This window comes from Limulus polyphemus, unplaced genomic scaffold, assembly GCF_000517525.1.
Source record: "Limulus polyphemus unplaced genomic scaffold, Limulus_polyphemus-2.1.2 Scaffold54, whole genome shotgun sequence".
In the NCBI taxonomy this organism is placed as follows: domain Eukaryota; kingdom Metazoa; phylum Arthropoda; class Merostomata; order Xiphosura; family Limulidae; genus Limulus; species Limulus polyphemus.
This window is the reverse complement of record NW_013665664.1, coordinates 1,367,789-1,381,573: the sequence shown is the minus strand read 5'-3', so window position 1 is coordinate 1,381,573 and position 13,785 is coordinate 1,367,789. Positions and strand designations below refer to the sequence as shown.

At 35.5% G+C, this 13,785-nt stretch overlaps 1 protein-coding gene across 4 annotated transcripts in view; it reads right to left on the bottom strand.

Moving 5' to 3' along the window:
- The window catches only part of LOC106463682 (protein ST7 homolog), a 58,595-nt gene that overhangs the window by 18,487 nt on the left and 26,323 nt on the right, over positions 1-13,785 (bottom strand). For 3 of the 4 annotated variants that reach the window (XM_022391515.1, XM_022391529.1, XM_022391533.1), the window contains one exon: positions 4,586-4,721. In XM_022391515.1, coding sequence (XP_022247223.1) covers positions 4,586-4,721 — 136 coding nt within the window. The remainder of the gene's footprint in view (positions 1-4,585; positions 4,722-13,785) is intronic. The other variant, XM_013923744.2, reaches the window with a different exon arrangement.

Sequence of the window (13,785 nt, the reverse complement as noted above, 5' to 3'; positions counted from 1 at the left end):
ACTATAAACAAGAAATGTAAAAAAAAAAAAAAAAAAAAAAAATTGACCAAGTTAAATTTTTCCACTGAAAACTAACGTTTCCACTTTAAAATGACATTTAAATAGATATTTACTTCTATCGTATTTTAGCTATTTTCTTGGCTAACTTCCTAAGATGTAGCCAAACTTGCTTTGTTTGATCTTTACTTTCTTAGTCTTTGTTCATCAGTTGATTCTGCCCAAAGTATCAAATCTTTTTAGTGTAACAAGTTCAACATTTAGTCACATCCCTCTTTTTCAATATAATTTTAAATTTCGAAAAAATTCACTGAATTAATATCTGTCACTATAATGAAGCAATACTTCTAACTTTGAGGCTTGTTAAGCCCATTAGTGTAGCTGAATGTCATGTCAAGCTACAGAGAATTAAACCTTTTCAAAAATGTACTTAAATATTCTTCAATCCAACAAATGTCACATCTGTCTTTAACAGACTTTGTGCTACATGTAGTAAAGAGAAAATTATGCTCACACAGGTTGTTTGCTATTTTCTTAATTAGCACTGTAAGTCCATAACCATACAACTAGTTACACAAGGGGGCAAAATAGCATACTTTATTAACCTCAGATAGTTTTGTTTGTTTATTTTTAAGAACAAAGCTACACAACGGGCTGTATGTGCTGTGCCAAGCATTGGCCTCGAAACCTAATTTTTAACATTATAATTCTTCAGACTTATGATTGAGCCATGGGGAGTGTGGGTGGGGTGGCTAACATAGGAAGAAATAAAGCCTAAAGTTAAGAAAAACAAAAACATAATTACAAAGTCTAAATTAGTCTTTTTAGAACTGGTTAGATTCTTTATTAGTAAACTGTACTTACTAGCTTCCAAATAATTTTACTTCGGGAAATAAAATAATTGTGAGAAAAATTAGGATTAAAAATTAAAAATTGATTTTGATTTCAGATTACAAGAAGTCATGTCTTCTTCCTGTTAACTGCTTTAAAGTACATATTGCAAGAATTACAGATGGGTTGTACACAGTTTCTCAAGAAGTATTGCACTAGTTAGGTGACATCACTTGAATCTAATAAAAAACACCTTAGGTGCAAAAAAAAAGGGTGCAGCCATAAAAATGATTGCTTTGTACAACTTGGGGCATGATGGTGGATAAAACAAAATATGTGGCCTAGCTAACTAATGAATGAATATTTGCCCTAAAATTCTTTTCAATGCTATAAGTGTAGCTACCAGTTTGGCTGCCAATTTTGATTTCATTCCTTTAAGTCGCACCTTTTTTCACACCAAAAATGTTTTAGATTAGATATCATAACTTTTTGTCAACACTCAACAACAAACCAGAGCAAGTGAGAAAGTGACAGTTGATAGTAACCAACATTAGCTTTAGGATAACAACCCTATTATTCGGAACAGACCTATACCACATTGCAGATGGGTCACGAGTTTACTTATGTTTTGTGCAGAGCACCCTTGTGTGCCATTTTATTAAAATGTTGCAATCGAAAGGAGTTGGACGCATTTTATTTTGTTTCGGACAGTTATTAATTTTCTGATTTTTGCTTACAATACCCATATTTTTATAAATGGCTTCTCGCAGAAAACGTAATGTATTGAGTGAAGATGCGATAATTCCTGATCTATTTAATGGTAATTTGTCAGATCTTCCAAGTGAAGGTAAAGATTCTGATGTGGATGTGTTTGTGGATCATTCTGACAATGATTTTAGCTACAGTGACTTTGTTAGACCTACAAAGATACGTAAAGATGTTGTGCTCTCAAATGATTCTGAATCAGAAAGTAATGATGATTCTACAAATGTTCCTATTAGTGATTTGTTTTCCCATTGTGATAATGATAACTGGTCAGAAATAGATATTCCACCGAATTTGGAAATGTTTGAAGGGAATTCAGGAGTCACTATAACTCCGTCTGAACCCGAAAGTATTGCTGCTGTGACAAGTCTAATGTTTGTTGATAATTTGTTTGAAATGTTTTGTCAAGAAATGTGTATCTACCTTAATCAAACTGCAGAGAAAGATGAAATGTCATCTAAAGGATTTCAATGGTCTGAAGTTACACATCCAGTCATAAGGAAATCTCAAGGCCTTATTCTACTAATGGGACAGACAAGGAAATATGACTGGAAAGATTATTGGTCAACATATCCTCTTTTGATTAGCCCAATATTTTCACAGACAATGAGTCGAAACAGATTTGAACATAGTTTAGCATTTTGACATTTCAATGATAATCAAAAAATGGATGAGTCTTCAGGTAGGCTCTTCAAAATTCAACCATTTCTGGATTATTTCCTCTATAAATTCAGGACACTATACAAACCAAAGCAACAGTTGTCATTGGATGAGGGCATGATTCCATGGAGAGGATGTCTAAGATTCCGAACATACAACCCTGCAAAAATAGTAAAATATGACTTGTTGGTGAGAATGGTGTGTGAGAGTGATGCAGGTTATATTTGCAACATGGAGATTTATACTGGTGAGGGGAAAAAATTGGAGGAGAATATTCTTTCAGTTCTTGCTCCCAATCTTGGATTGTGGCACCACATATACCAGGACAATTATTACAACAGTACTTCCACTGCAAACCTGTTTCTAGAACATAAAACAAGAGTCTGCAGAACAATAAGAATGAACAGAGGGTTGCCGCCAAGCCTGAAGTTTCAACAATGAAAAAAGGTGAAACAGCTTTCTGTAGAAAAGATGATGTTCTCTTTATTATAAGGAAAGACAAGAGAGAAGTGAGAATGGTTTCAACCATCCATGACTCAACCTGTGTGTGTTCTCCAATACAATGCCCATATGAAAGGTGTTTAACGTGCAAAGCAGTACCTCTCATACTACACCATTCTCAGAAAAACAGTGAAATGGACAAAAAAGGTAGTACTTTATCTAATAAATTATGACCTTTTCAATTCATATATGATCTACAAAGCCCCGAATCAACAGAAAAAAATAAAATATAAGCAGTTCTTCCTCTCTGTGGCAAGAGAAAGGATTACTGACAAAAAAAAAGAAGGCTCACTGGAACTAGAGAGGAACAAACCTAGTCAATCATCTGAAGGTACAAGGAAAGCCCCACATAAGGATCCCCCAGGAAGACTGTCTGGTGATATGAAGTAACATATTCCTGTGTTCATTTCATCTACAAGAAAAAATAAATTTCCTACCAGAGCCTGCAAAGTTTGTACTGCCCATGGAAAAAGAAGTGAAACACGATACATATGCATGGTTTGTGCAGTTCCACTCTATATGGGAAAATGTTTTACAAGATACCACACTTTAAATATTTACTAGGTATCTTCATGAACAGACTCTGTAAGTTTCAAATAAATAATAAGAAATATAGTTAAGTTATGAACAAAATAAAACTCCTTTCAAACTCAACACTTTAATAAATGGCACACAAAGATGCTCTGCATGAAACACGAGTAAACTTGTAACCCGTCCACAATGTGATACTTTACAGAACCAGCCAGATTCTTTAAAATATATGGTGGTAATTTTTCCTCTCTAAAGCAGTGTTAATAACTCCTTTTATAGTAATGCCATGGAAACAAGATTAACAGTTTCTTGTCATCATCCGCATGTACTCAGTACAGCTGTATCAACAAGAATTATTATTTATACTAATATCACGTGATGCTAAATGCTTTTTAATTAGAAGAATTTCATAAAACTTAGTAAATTTGTGCTTAAAAGTTGGCAATGAATAATAACCATCCACCCATCCACCATCTTCACGTGCTTTCACCCTATAGTTTTGCTGCTGTAAATAAACCATCTTTAATCAAAAGGACAAAAAACGGTCCATGTTTACTCTTAGGTGAAGCTGTATTAAAAATTTCAGACTGATAGCTCATGCTTTATTGCATAGGCATGTGCAAAAATTTTGTTCAAAATTGTGTGCTTTTTGTTGAATAACTTTGCACAAGTTTGACTCCTAATTGTAAGTTGTAAATATCTATCAGTGTACCAAATTTGAAAAAAGTCCATGAAAATTAAGTTATTTCTATCTAATAAAGTTTCCATACTTTCGGTGCGAAGAGAAAAAAGGGAAGAAATTCAATCCAAAATGGAGATTTTATATTTTGTGTATTTCTTAATGGATTGCCTTGAAATTTGGTATGTGAAGTAATGGTCCAGTACAGCACATCCACTGAAAATATGTGATAGCTTGGATTCCCACAGTCCAAGCTACAGAGTGGAAAATTGCTAAACTATCACTCCTGTTAATAACACACAGTGTGTCCTGCAGGTTGTTTTGGCTGCATGATGCATCACAGTGTGTCTTGATTATAGCACACAGACAACAAATGAATTGGTGCACACATTATGTATTGTTAAAACTTCCATTCCTAGCATGATTGCTAGGTTAATGATAAGTTTTTTTACCCAAACTTTGAGCTACACGTATTATTTAGAATTTGGTCACATATTGATCCTACAAATAGTGGCATTAAAACGAAGAAAAATATGTTCAATAATTGAATTCAAATGAACAGGAAAAAAAAATCTATTGGTAGTATTTAAAATTTGGCTGGAATTCACTGAGAAGACTTACCATCATATTTAGCGAGCACTGCTTGCACATCAGCATAAGCTTGCATCTCCAATAAAGCCTCAATCAGATTTTCTTGAATACTAAACACATTCATCATTGGAAATTCCTTGATTAGCTGCAAATCCAGACCATAGCACTGTAATTTTCCACATTTCTTGAGATTGTAAGATTTTATTAGTTGTTTCTCATAGTTAACACCTACAATGTCAAGGAGTAATATAGCTGGTTGGGGGTCATATTTTAATCAGTAGCTAAAGAGAATTCTAGTTCATAAAACATAAAAAGTTCAAATAATCAAAAATATTGAAGCTCAGAGTACAGCATCTTTGATCTAATACTCTTACTCTCATCCCACACTTTTGAGCTAGTTAATGCATAAATTCATTCATAAGTAGCAGAAATCCACAAAACATCTTTATTGCAACAATACTTTTTTTAAATACAGGGTTTCTAGAACAATACAAAAGTATTATAATCACAGACATCAAAATCTGCAAGTCCACTCGACTTAGGCCTAACATTACTTGAGCCTTTTATTAAGTACAGTCTATATTTAATGAAGAGATAAATTAATACTGAAACTTCTGTACATTTTTTGCTTTATTTTAGTTTCGGCTAAACTTTACCATACTTAATACTATCAATAAGTAAACTTAACATTATTTTACAACCAAATGTTAGACCTTTCTAAAAATTTTGAAAAGCTTTTAACATGTTGTTGTACAAAATGTCTATTAATTAAAGTATATTCACATCTGTTGAAATGAAGTGCACACACAAGCACATTTAGATAGTAAGTTGTGCACACATTTTCAGGGCAGACAAAAACTGAATTTTATTATAATAAATATCAAGTTGAATAGAAGAGCAACATTTTTTTTTCTTTTAAGGAATAAAGTGAAAGGTGCTACAGACACAAAGCTGAAAGTCATCACAAGCTTGTAGAATTATGCTGAAGTGAGATATTGGTACCACATCACAGAAAAACAGTTAATTATTTGCAATGCTAAACATGTTGGAACTTTTAACTTCAGAAATGTATTTAGAATTGATGTCAAGTTAAAACATTTCTTCAATTTCAAGAACAGATCAAATTAATTAAACAGTTCTCCAATGATGCAGGAGCTCAAATGTCTGAAAAAATTAGGAATATACCAAGTCTATTGCTAGAAGTCCCATCCACAAACAGTGTAAGTTCAACAATCTAATTACAGTAGCACGGCTAAAAATGTCTGAACAACATTTCTATATATATTTAGCTTGTTTTAATATATTATTTCAAAGCAATTGGACTGCATGCTGTTTGTTTATTGTTGAAATTTATTGTCAACAAATCACAAAAACCGGGTGTAAATAATCTAGCTCTATACCTCAAACCTGACAGCTGATGAGCCAGTCAGGATCTAGAGTGGCAAATGGTGGTAGAAGTAGACATAAACAACCATCAAATAAGCCTACATATGTACAGCTGAAGTGGTGATGAAAATATTGCATAGGTCACAACCACATAATAAAACCATATCAACTGACTTTGATAAGTGAGTAGAGAGGGGCGAGCGACTTGGGCTCAAAAATAGCAATCTTATGAGAGTTTGTTAAACACCAACAATACCTAAAGAGAGATTGGAAATAGAAAAAATAAGAGCCCAAGAAGAGAAAAATGAAGAGAAGAGAAAGAAGAGATAGGAAATAGAGATAATAAGAGCACAAATTGGGAAAGAAGTAAAGGAGAAAGATGACAGATTGGAAAGAGAAAATAAAAGGAGAAATTGAGATTGCCAAGCTCACCCAATAAAAAGATGGAGGACCCAAGAATAACAATGGGGTCAAGGCCAGACAATGCAACCTGCCCAAAGATAATAAACAGAAAGGCAACATGGATGCTGGGACAAAGGTGACTGGGCAGTCTGCCTCAGCCCTACATGATGAACTTAACAAGAAAGGTTTTTGCTGGAAGTTCAAACCTGACACTGGAGAAACTATATTTCAGTTTGTGATACATCTACCACGATACTTCACAAGGTGGAGTGGCATCGCCAAGTGTGAAGTTAGTTTTGCAAGACTGGCATATCTGCTAATATTTGAACACTTTAGGATCACGTGTTCCAGAGACATGTCACTGTTCCTAAAAAAGAGAGAGGTCAAAGGACGTGGACGAGATGATCAAGCTGGCACAATATTATATGGAAGCTCATGGAGGGAGTATAACTGGTATTCCAAGAATAATCAGTTAAAGTCAAAACCAGGGGTGGCTAACCAGAAGCTGGATGCCATCAAAGGTGACAAGAGGTTAACAGACAAAAAAGATAAGAGACGCTATACTTGTTATAAAATGAGGCACATTACAAGTGAGTGCAAGTCTGTCACCAACAAGACTGCAGAAATCTCAACATAAAGTAGCTGGAGCTAACCACAAAGATGGTGCTGGCAAAAAACAATAAAACAGTGACTGTCACCATGGATGCTGCTGTCAGAAGAAAAAGAAAAGAGACTACTTATCAGATTCACCATAAGAAGAAAGTGGTATCATCATGATTAAACAGTGCATGATTGATAGTCAGCTCAAGTAAGCAGACAGGTCAACAGTGCCAGTGGTGATTGGAACATCGAGAGGTGCCAAAACCACAACAAGAAAGTGAAAGTCCTACAAGACACTTGGTGCAGCAGTGAGAAACAGTCTAGCATCTGATGATGGGCAAGGTACATCTGTGTGTGTTGATTGATGGGGCAGTGAGAAAGTTTCCCATAGCACAAATAAAGATAGACACTCCATACTACATGGGAGACCTTGAGGCCATGTGTATGAAGGCACCCATCTATGACTTGGCAATATAGCCAGCAGTAAAAGTTTGGAGAAACCAGACAGAACAGAAACTGATGAGGCATCTGCAGTCACCACAAGAGCTCAAGAAAAGAAAAGCAAGGAGGGTATCAAGCCCTTGTAAGTCTCAAAAGGTGACATGCCAATGTAGGTCTACACAAACTGAAAGACGCACAGAAGAAAGAATCTTCACTGCAAATATTTTGAGATAGTCCCCAGGTAAAAAACTGAGCAAAAGACAAAGGGGAAAGGGAATTATAGAACAGGAAACCAGAAGGGATAGCTGTACTGGGTTTATCAAAGCAGTTCTACTGGGGAAGTTAAACGGATCATTGTACCAACAGAATACCATATTCAAGTGATGAAATTGTCTCAAGAGTCAATTGTGGGAGGAAACCTAAAAGCGAAGAATATGGCAGACAGAATCATCAGCAGCTTCCACTGGCCTGGGGTCATCAGAGATGTGACCAGATTTTGCAGGTCATGTGATATCTGTCAATAGACAATACTTGTGGACTTCATTGGACCACTAGCACTTGTATCTGACAAGGGCAACCAGTACATGCTGACAGTAGTCAACTATGCGACACGTTACCCAGAAGCCATAGTAGTGCTAAAGATAGAGATGGAGAGAGTAGCAGAAGCCCTCTTAGAAGTGTTCTGCAGAGTAGGCTTTCCAAAAGAAGTCTTGATTGACAAAAGGACCTGAATTACCTCAAAACTGATGCAAGAGGTGAGCAGACTCATCAGCACTAGGCAGCTCTTTACCACTTCAGACAACCACAGATGTAATGGACTTTGTGTGAAAGTTAATGAAGTCTTAAAGAGCATGCTGAATAAGATGTGCCAGGAGAGATCACATGGCTGGGACAGGTACCTGCAAGCAGTATTATTTGCTTACTGAGAAGTCCCACAAGCAAGTACAGAATGCCCCCCCCCTGATGAAAGAACAATACAAGGTCCAATGCAGATACTGAAATAACTGTAGACAGGAGAAGAGTCATGAGTGAGGAACACCTACCAGTACCTGTTAGACCTCATAAACTGACTGGAGGATACCTGTAAATTCTCTCAAGAGAGTTTGTATGCAGCTCAAGGCAGTCACAAGCACTTCTATGACAAGAAGGCCAAGGATCAACGTTTCAAGGTCAGATAAAAGGTCTTAGTTCTGCTACCCACAAACAACAACAAATTTACTCTGCAGTGGAAAGGACCTTTTGAAGAGCAGGAAGTGGTCAACAGAATGTACCATAAAGTGAAAGTTGACAGGAAGGCCAAGATCTACCATGCCAATTTATTAAAGAGGTACTTGAGTGTAGCTATTGAGGCACAGATGGACACTGCAGATGTGGCTCTTATAGATGCAGATTCAGAAGATGGTGAAAGTTGACAGGAAGGCCAAGATCTACCATGCCAATTTATTAAAGAGGTACTTGAGTGTAGCTATTGAGGCACAGATGGACATTGCAGATGTGGTTCTTATAGATGCAGATCCAGAAGATGGTGACTTTGCCATAGAAGATGAAGACCTACTAGACCTAAGACCACTGAGTGGAGATGAAATGTTCATCAACATCAGTGAAGAACTGACTGCCAAAAAGAAGAATGAGCTACAAGATCTACTGTGCCAGTATGAAGATGTCTTCACAGATAGACCAGACAAAACAGACCTTGTGCTACATAAGAGTGAGACCATGACGAGGGATTCAGTAAAGGTGAAGCTCTACCAGATGCCCTATGCAATGATAGACTTGATGAAGCAAGAGGTTGAGATAATGTTAGAAGCCAGAATCCTTTAATCTTCGAATTCAGCCTACTGTTCACAAGTGGTAATTGTGAAGAAGAGGGACAGCTAAAAACAGCTTCTGCATAGATTTCCAGAAGCTGAACCTCATAACAAAGTTCAACTCTAAACCTATGGGAAACCCATATGCTAGCATAGTAAAACTAGACGTGGCCATGTTCTCTATCAAGATCGACCTCAGTAAAGGTTAGTGGCAAATCCTGATGGAGACGTAACCTAAAGAGAAGACAGCTTTTATGACACCAGATAGATGCTACCAGAAGATGCCATATGAGTTAGTCAACTCGGCAGTGATATTCAACTGCATGATGAGGAAGATGTTGCACAAAACCACCAACATTGAGCATTATGTAGATGACATTCTGACCCACACAGCTAGATGGGAAAACAACCTGAAGAAACTCAGAGAAATGTTCAGGTAAGTGAGGGTAGCAGGTCTGACCATCAGACTACCTAAGTGCTACATTGGTTATTCTGTGCTGGACTTTGTTGGATGCAAGGTGGGCGACCAACAGATAGCCATGGAAGAGGAGAAGCTAACCTGCATGGAAGATGCACCAGCTCCATTGACCAAGCAGCAAATCAGATCCTTCCTCCCAAAATATTCTGAAGTCATTGCATCACTGACTGACCTGACCAAGAAAGGCCAACCCAATGAGGTGAAGTGGGAACAACCACAGCATATGGCATTCCAGAAGTTGAAGAACATGTTAGGAAGTTCACCAATCCTTAGAATGTCAGATTTCAACACACTGTTCATTGTTCAGGCTGATGCATCAGATGCTAGAATTGGAGTAGTACTTCTGCAAGAACATGTAGACAAACTGTTTCTGGTAATGTACATCAGTAAAAAGCTATTGAGTAGTGATTAAAAAATACTCTGTGATAGAAATAGAGGGTGTCTGGTCATCATATTTTCCATCCAGAATTTCCAGGACTACCTCTACGTGAAGGAGTTTATCATCCAGATGGACTATCAGCCCCATGCATACATCCAGAGGTGCAGAATCAACAGTGCAAGGATCATAAGGTGGGCATTGTACCTCCAGAACTATCAATTCTGTATTGAGGCCATCAAGGAGTCTACAAATGTTGATGCAGACTGTATGAGTACACTTTGTCCATGAACTGAAAACAGTCTTTGTATATAGTATAAAAAAATAGTGTAAATATTTTTCTTGAAGAGGGGCTTATTGTTAGATATGAATGACTGTGTCCATTTAAGTGTAGTGCGAGTGTTAAATTTCGTTATTTTTAGATTTAGAAGTGATAGTTTATCGCAGGTTTGTTTACGCAATTGTTTATGAATCATACGTTGTGTAATTCAACTGTTGTGAATTGCCAATTGTCGTATTATTGCATCATGTTACTAGAACTTTCTTAGTTTTTCTTGTCATTTTAATTTAGATTATTGCATCATAATATCTCAGAGTATGTGGAACGTTCTCGGCCTCTGCTAGGCTATAAATATGCATCCAAAATGTAGTTCTAGTTAGTTTGTTCAATAAATATAGTTAAGTTAGATCTAAACTGCGTGATTGTGAGTTTAGCCTTAAAGACTGTATTGTGGCGATTTTTAATATGAAATTATCCCAGATTGTATTGTAATAACAGAGTACAGAAAAAATAATTTGTCTTGTCAATTGGGTTCTAAATGAACTCAACCAACCTGTGTGGACAAAAAAAAAACAATTATTTAAAGCTCTGGATACAACTGTGATAACCAACAGTGGAACAACATTTGTATATATGTTTGGCTTGTTTTAATATAGAGGGTGTCTCAGAGGTCTGGACCAATAGGGAAAAAGACATTATATACTTTAAGTTAAAACTAACACATTTCAGGAAAGAAAATACGCTGATGGCACAGTATACCAAGAATTGATATGTGTAGGGCTGTTAACCATTTCAACTCGAGCTCGGTCCATCGGATCGACCTCGAAACCACTGTGCTTGATATAGTTTTCATGCTTTAACCTTTAAATTAGTAAGCATATGTTAACAAAATTTGGCAAATTATCAGTTAACATTACAATGCTTTCATATGCAAAATATTAATTCTTAAGATTTGTTAAGCAACATTTCTCATACTTTGTTTTTTCTTTTCAAATGTTACCTATCCAACATGCAAAGTAATTTTCATTTTAAGATTAAAAATATTTTTATGCATCAGAAAATTTTCAAATATTACATGCAAAATCTTTATAATGTCCAGATAGTTAACAAACATTTCTTAAGGAAAAACTATGTTTTATCTGTTATTTTCACTAATGAATCTCCACAGGTTCGAAAGATTTGACCGATCTCGTAACCAACATAAAAAATTAGGAAATAAATATAAATTATGCTTCTTTTGTTCTAGAACGAGTACAAATTATAATACAAAAACATAAATGTTTAGACTAAATAGCTTACACTTCATAACATTATACATTTATATATATTTATCATTTTTATCATATTGACATTTTACACATTTCAGAAGTTGTAATGACGCAGCGCAGGTGCACTCACGTTACCCTATCCAATAATATAAATATAACCTTTAGTCTTTACAAAGTAACCCTGTCTTGGCTGTGTTTTAGTAGACTAGTATTTAGTAAAATACAGTAACATTTCAATTATTATACATTATATATGTATATAGATTATTATTATTATTCAGAAACAAGTTATGAAACACGTTTTAATTAAAACATAGAAGCAAACAATTACCTCTTCTAGTTACAACCTTTGTACTCATCTGACGCTTGAGGTACGTTGCTAAGCCTTTTAAAATTTCGCAGCTGAAGAATATGAAAAGAAATATTTTTTTTTAGGTTTTATGTATACAGTTGAAGAACCAAAAATCATAAATTACTCTATCGATATCATAGAATTCCACTATAATTCATCAAGCTTAGTAACTAAGCTGTATTTTGGCCAAGTGGTTAGGATGCTGAGGGTTGCGGGTTCAAATCCCCGTCTCACCAAACATGTTCGCCCTTTCAGCCATGGAGGCACTATAATGTGACGGTCAATCCTGCTATTCGTTGATAAAAGAGTATCCCAAGAGTGGGCAATGGGTGGTGATGACAATCTTCCTTACCTCTAGTATTACAATATTAAATTAGGAATAGCTAGTGCAGATAGCCCTCGTGAATTCAAACAAAGTCGTATTTCGGTCTAAAAAAAATATGAAATTTGGAGCAGACTAAATACACAGTGCTGCATTCAACATACCATGTGACACACAAAAAAATCGATATTAAACTGTTTTTTAAACATTTACTTCTAAATTAAGAAATTGAATAAGGTATAATACTAAAATTAGAATGATAATCTACAGTTTGATACCAAACTTATTTTTTTTTTAGGTTTTATGTATAGAGTTAAATAATTAAAAATAATTATAATCATAAATTACTATGAATTACAAAATAAACACCCATGCATGCATGTACCAAATTACGAACCTGTGTGCGCATGCATGAAAGAAGGCACCTGCACACGCATGTACGAAAATAGGCACCTGGGCACATGTACCAAATTACACACAAAATAAGTCCCTGAGAACACATTTACACAAATACACGTGTGTGTACATGTACTGAGTGGTGTTACTTGCCAAAGGCCACGTCATTGCATTTGTTGACTTCCATTCAAAATTTTTTGAACTACTATGTGATGAATTTATGTCAATAAGTTTGGTATCAAACTGTAGATTATAATTCAAATTTTAGTACTATATATATATATTACTCAATTTTTTAATTTAAAAGCAAATATTAAAAATACAGTTAAATATCGATTTTTGTGTGTCACGTGGTATGTTAAATGCAGCACTGCTTCAAATGAGATGTTTGTGATGTGAAAATACTAAGTCTATAGTTTTGTACGAATTAGGAACTCAAATTACCAATATTGACAAGCTATGATATAAAATACAAACCTCATATCTTTTCTTTTTGCTGAGATATTGCTTAGGTACTGAATCAAAGACAGTGGCCCAGCTCACCTCTTTCTATTTTTGGAAGTGGTCCCTTATATACACTTTCTTCAATATCTGACATGTGAATAACCAAGTGACAGCTCAGAATGTCTCCCTAGCCATTATAAAATGTTAGGAAGCCCTCTCATTATTTTGAACCAAGATTTCATGCAGGTAGGTTGTGTATTTAGTCTGCTCCAAATTTCAAATTTTTTAAAGCAACTTACAGCTTTGTTTAGAATTTTGTGCAAATCTACATGATAACTATCTGCATTAGCCATTTCTAATTTAACATTGTAATACTAGAGGTAAGGAAGATTCTCTTCCCCACCCACTGCCCACTCTTGGGATACTCATTTACCGAGAAATAGTGCCATCACCCACTCTTGGGATACTCTTTTACCAACAAATAACAGGATTAACTGTCACATTATAATGCCCCCAAGGCTGAAAGGGCGAGCATGTTTGGTGGGACAGGGATTTGAACCTGCGACCCTCAGATTGTGAGTCAAGCATCCTAACCACCTGGCCAAAATACAGCTTGATAAGTTATAGTGGAATTCTATGGTATCGATATAGTAATTTACGATTTTTTTTTTTTTTTT